Below are 6000 nucleotides of genomic sequence, written 5' to 3' on the forward strand. Positions count from 1 at the left end.
GGCAGTCATGTCCTTCATTTTATCTTCTGTGTTGTACAATTGTTTACCTATATACATTTTCCATCTCTCTATAACACTGACCGTACTACCTCACTACAGCTCACTGTCTTATTGGGTATCTTATGATTTAAATAAGTGTCACAATCACGGAACACATCAGATCATAGAGGCAATAGATATATCCCTGTGGTAACCCACAGCCATGGGTGTCCTACTTATCTGGGCCCCACGCTGTCATTTTTATCACTTGTAGTTTTATTCCAGGTTTTGTATTTTATTAAATAAAACTTTATTTGACAGTTTAAAAATGAGGATTACACACAATCATAACATATGTATTTCCCCATATACTGGGAAGCTTAGGTACTTCTGTGTTAGACAAAGGAAGATTAGAGTAGTAGATTGTGGTACATCACATCATTTATTCACAACAGTAACGGTTTTTACTGTCACAGTAGGTATCTTAGATTTGCATTACAACTACATGAGAAAATGGCTACAGCTTGCATACTGTTAAATATTTTCACATGTGCTAATCTGTTTATAAAGCATTTTGTCATGCCCCCCAACTGCGAGAATCCACCAACGATGGGGTATCTCTGCGCAGTATGGGGATAATTCTGAGTCGCGCAATTGTCTCCTAACTGATGCAAAGGCCGTCTTGTTGCATACAGCGATATGTGCAGATGCCAATGTACACATCTTTGGGTATGTCCATCCTGTTCTGAGTGGAGTGCAACTTGGCCAGTTCTGTCTTTCCCTGAAAGAGGGTGTTTCAGACCATGAACAGGGCGATGACAAGCAATCACACATAACCAACCCGGCTCATGGGAGTGTCGTGGGCATTTACTAAAAACTCTGTGTGATTCTGAGTCGTGGGTACGGGGAAGGGAAGTCTGGTTCTGGCACATCCCCTGCACCTAGCATGGGGCTGGCACAAGTGCAGATACTAATGATGATGGTTGCTGCTGGAGTAAAATAATCGGGCAGCACGGGTTGCCACTTGCACCCGCATTAGTTGAACAGATACATTATCATAAACTGCGGTTAGTATGAACATGGCTTTGGAGAAGAAGTCTTTGCTAACAGATATTGCTTTGTATTGTGATGCAAATAAAATTCAGCTCAGGAAGAGATGTGAGAGACAGCTGTATATCTGCTAGCAGTTAGTTATAGCTGTGCACAGTATAGTGTGGAGAGGAGCTGTGAGATAAAATGTGCCATGTCACTAGCTACATGCGGAACATCAGACAGGAGCTGTACTGTGCCGCTTGTCTCTATGTGCTAATTCATCCTCCTTTTTCCGAGACTCAAGTTCCTTGTCTGTAATTATTGTTAATCACCTAATTGCCCTGTCTGTGATAGAATAGAAAGGAGGTGGGGGCTGTGTCTTTATTTACATCTGTAATGTGCAGGAAAGGTGAAGCGAAGCATTTATAACGGAATCCTGGTGACCACATTAGAACTCATTCTATCACTGTAGTTATATGGCACCTATCGGGAACATTTCTATAGCAAGGGTTATGTATAGCTTACACATACATATATGCCAGGACTCATGACATAAATGTATATATTAGCTTTCTATACATCCCTTTCTATAGAAAGCTCTATTTTATGGCTCATGAAATAAAGCTACACCATTGCTTAGTACGGTGACTTGTGAAAGTATTCATACCCCTGACCTATAATTGTACTGGATGACAAATGCTACACTGGTATTATGTTCTACTTTTTTAAGGCATTTGTCAGTCAGGGTCATTTCCAGGGGTGCCCAGAGGGTTGACAACTCGACACAAGTTTACAAAAGACTCCATTCAAAGTCAGATTTTATAAACTATTTTCTGAGGAGACTTGACCTCGTTCATATCAGAAAATCACCCATAGTTGCACTAAATAAAGGATAAATCTAATTCAGGTTATCTGGTAAGCCGGAGTTCTCAAAGAAAAAAAATCTTTGGAGTGCTGTATATTGCTTGTATGCTATCAGCTTAATAGCCCCTATCCCACGTCTTGCCATTTTGTGAATAAGAATTGAAAAAATTGCCTTTTCACATAAAAAATATAATGCACCCTCAACAATAGACATCATTAATGTTGCTGAGCTGAGGGGACATGAAATATGGGTTTGTAGTGCACTAGGGCTGCCTACACTGCCCACACATGGTGCACCTGCCAAGCAGCAGTGTCACTAAAAGCAAATTAATGCATAAACAATTTAGCTTAGATCCCTCCTTACATTTACATTGTGTTTTAGTTTCAAGACCATCCTTCCTATGTACTAAAATACTAATGTATATATTGATCTATTCTTTATTGTCAGATACTCTCTCAATAGTCATATTTTTATACACAGCTACTAATACATGTGGAATATTTTATATTATTCTATCATTTGAAACTGATCTAATAATATATTTTTGCTCTGTGCAGTGGCTGGCATGTAAGTAAAATAATTCCAGTACTTTGTTTATCTAAATGGCACCCCTACTGATGATCTGAATTACGGGAGTGCAGGCTACTGCTTGATATGTATACCCAAGTGTTAAGAGAGACGAAATGTAATTGTTAAATACGTATCATGTATATTAACTCATTAGTTAACCTGCCCTTACATTCTCAGAGCTGTAGCAAATGTATTTTCCAATAAATAAAGTGATTTACCTTATCTGGATTGTGAGCAGGATCTAGCCTTGTAAAAATAGGTGGTAATTTTTATTAATTTGATCTTTGTACAACACATTTTAAGCATGTTCAATTTTTCTATAGCAATCTCACTTCTGTAATGTAAATCAATATATTTGGATGTTTCTCAATATAGAAATACTGAAAATTTTTTATTCTCTCTAGGTGAGTCCGCAGTCCAGTATGATTCTCCCGCTGCCATCCTGCCTGTGTCCCATCCTCCTGCTTGTAGTGGGCTCATTCCTGTCTGGCTCAGCCTCAGGTTGTCCCCAACGCTGTGATTGCTCTGCTCAGGATCGTTCTGTTTTGTGCCACCGAAAGCGTCATCTCAACGTGCCTGAAGGCATTCCCACTGATACACGTCTTCTGGACCTCAGCAAAAATCGCATTAAGGCACTTAACCAGGACGAGTTCTCTGCCTTTCCTTATCTGGAGGAGCTGGAACTCAATGAGAACATTGTGTCTATGATTGAACCAGGAGCCTTCAATGGTCTCTTCAACCTACGCTCATTGGGACTGCGAAGTAACCGTCTCAAACTCATTCCTTTAGGTGTGTTCACAGGACTCAGTAACCTCACACAACTTGATATCAGTGAAAACAAAATTGTTATTCTCCTGGATGACATGTTCCAGGATCTCTATAATCTCAAATCTCTGGAAGTAGGAGATAATGACTTGGTCTACATTTCTCATCGTGCCTTCCGTGGACTCAACAGTCTGGAAGAGCTGACGTTGGAAAAGTGCAACCTCACTTTGGTGCCCACAGAGGCTTTGTCCCACCTACATGGTCTTTTCTCTCTACGTCTACGGTATCTTAATATCAATGTCATTCGTGACTATTCCTTCAAAAGGCTATTTCGGCTGAAAAACTTAGAGGTAGCACATTGGCCATATTTGGACACAATGACATCCAATAGCCTCTATGGATTGAATTTAACTTCGCTCTCTGTTACACACAGCAATCTGAGCAGTATACCATATGTGGCAATCAGACACCTTGTGTATCTTCGATTTCTCAACCTTTCCTACAATCCCATCTCATCTGTGGAGGGATCAATGATGCATGAGTTGCTCAGACTTCAAGAGTTCCACTTGGTTGGGGGTCAGCTGGCTTTGGTGGAACCATATGCTTTTCGTGGTCTTAACCATTTGCGAGTACTAAATGTCTCCTCTAATCTCCTCAGTACACTGGAAGAATCTTCCTTCCATTCTGTAGGCAATCTGGAGACACTAATTTTGGACCACAACCCATTGGCTTGTGACTGCCGCCTACTATGGATCTTCCGACGTCGATGGCGCCTCAACTTTAACCGGCAGCAGCCATCCTGCTCAAGCCCAGAATATGTGCAAGGGAAGGAGTTTAAAGATTTTCCTGATGTCCTACAGCCCAATTACTTCACATGCCGACGTGCACGCATCCAGGATCGAAGTCCACAAGTGGTACATGTAGATGAAGGTCATACTGTACACTTTTTCTGCCGGGCTGATGGCGATCCACCACCAACTATACTTTGGCAGTCACCACGAAAGACTTTCATCACCAGCAAAAGTAATGGGCGCCTAACTGTATTTCCAGATGGATCTTTGGAGGTACGTTATGCCCAGATACAAGACAACGGGACTTACCACTGTGTGGCAAGTAATGCTGGTGGCAATGACTCTTCATTGGCTCATCTCCATGTACGTAGTTATTCACCAGACTGGCCCCATCAACCCAACAAGACCTTTGCCTTCATCTCAAACCAGCCGAATGAAAGCGATGTCAACAGCACTCGTGCAAATGCCCCATTCCCATTTGATATAAAGACTTTAATCATTGCCACCACAATGGGCTTCATCTCCTTCTTGGGGGTGGTCCTGTTCTGCCTGGTCCTACTTTTTCTTTGGAGCAGGGGAAAAGGAAATACTAAACACAACATCGAGATAGAGTATGTGCCACGAAAGTCTGATGCAGGGCTTTCTTCTGCAGATGCACCTCGCAAGTTCAATATGAAGATGATCTGATGCTGGTTGAGCACTGGGGAAGATAAGGATAGTAGGGGCAGGTAGTGAAATGCACGGAGCTCTTTATTGTCCCACCTTCCCTGTGTAGTCATTAATAGACAAGCGATATGACTTTCTGGAGGGGAGCAATGGTCACAGGAATTGCTTGTCCTGTCCTTTTTGACCCATGGATTTGTACATTTGGGGAATGACCTTTGCACTTTTAACCTTGTGAGTTTGACCCTCTAAACTTCCCCAGATCTCAAAATGCCCACCTGGATAATACCAATAGTACAATTGTTGATATTAGGGCCATAAGGCTTGGTTGAATTCAATCAATATGACAATTGTTAAAAAAAGAATATGCGCATCCGCAATGTGGAGCTGGAAGTGTTGAAAAAGTGGGAGGCCAAGAGACTCTAAAACTGAACTTTGACCTCTGTATCTTCTCCTAATTTCATTACTTGTGATTTTTATGAAAAAAATAAATAAGAATATTATTGAAAAAATAAAGAAAGAAAAACTGTAAAACTCCAAAAAATGTGCTCTCATTGCAATAACATCATTACAGTGTTTCCTATTTATTGCCTGGCATGGAATTTTATCTTCCCAGTGCATCTGACTGAAGGCACTTAGGAAAGTGATACGTAAGGTTATTGTCACACCTGCATTTTGGAAGCTATGTTTCATGTGTCAGATATTTAATTTAAATGACTAAAGTCTATGTGACCTGCTCTATGCTAGCACAATAGCTTTTTTCTAATGGTGCATACATACGGTCAGATTTGTCAGATCTGTCAGATGACGATTTGAACAATTTTACCAAAGATTTGAACGATTGAACGATTTTTGACTGCATTAAAATGAATGGAATCGTCCAAGTCTGACTGCAAACACATCAGATGTCAGATATCGTTATCTGACCATCGCTAACGCACATCGTTCATCGTCCAGGAATTGTCAGATTTTCCTTCAGATATGAACGATTTTTTAAATCGTTATTGTTCAGATCTGAAGAAAATTCTTACCGTGTGTATGCACCATAAAGCTACAGATGTGTCCTCATAGATCCAACTTCCTTTACGCACTAAACAGCCCTTCTAATCGTGCCATGCTGTGACTCAGCGCTGAGCATCTTCCTGCAACTTTTTATGTTCAAATGCATCCTATTCACATAGTGACGTGAATAGCTGCACAAGCAGCTTCTGCTGATTAAAATGATATGCAGCATGCCTATGTTCTGTGTGCGACTGCGGGTGTATCTGCATGCAAAACACTACGTTACAGTGTTAAGGTGCATACACACTAGACGATATGCTCCCTGAGCGATAT

General features: G+C 41.0%; 1 protein-coding gene across 6 annotated transcripts in view; it reads left to right on the plus strand.

Annotated features, from left to right (window-relative positions):
- The window catches only part of LINGO1 (leucine rich repeat and Ig domain containing 1), a 319884-nt gene extending 314675 nt beyond the window's left edge, over positions 1-5209 (plus strand). For all 6 annotated transcript variants that reach the window (XM_088443838.1, XM_088443876.1, XM_088443869.1 and 3 more), the window contains one exon: positions 2851-5209. In XM_088443838.1, coding sequence (XP_088299964.1) covers positions 2851-4689 — 1839 coding nt within the window. In that variant the 3' untranslated portion in view covers positions 4690-5209. The remainder of the gene's footprint in view (positions 1-2850) is intronic.
- The last annotated feature ends 791 nt before the right edge of the window (positions 5210-6000 follow it).

The sequence above is a fragment of the Taudactylus pleione genome, unplaced genomic scaffold, assembly GCF_031769625.1.
Source record: "Taudactylus pleione unplaced genomic scaffold, aTauple2 ptg000019l, whole genome shotgun sequence".
Taxonomy (NCBI): Eukaryota; Metazoa; Chordata; class Amphibia; order Anura; family Myobatrachidae; genus Taudactylus; species Taudactylus pleione.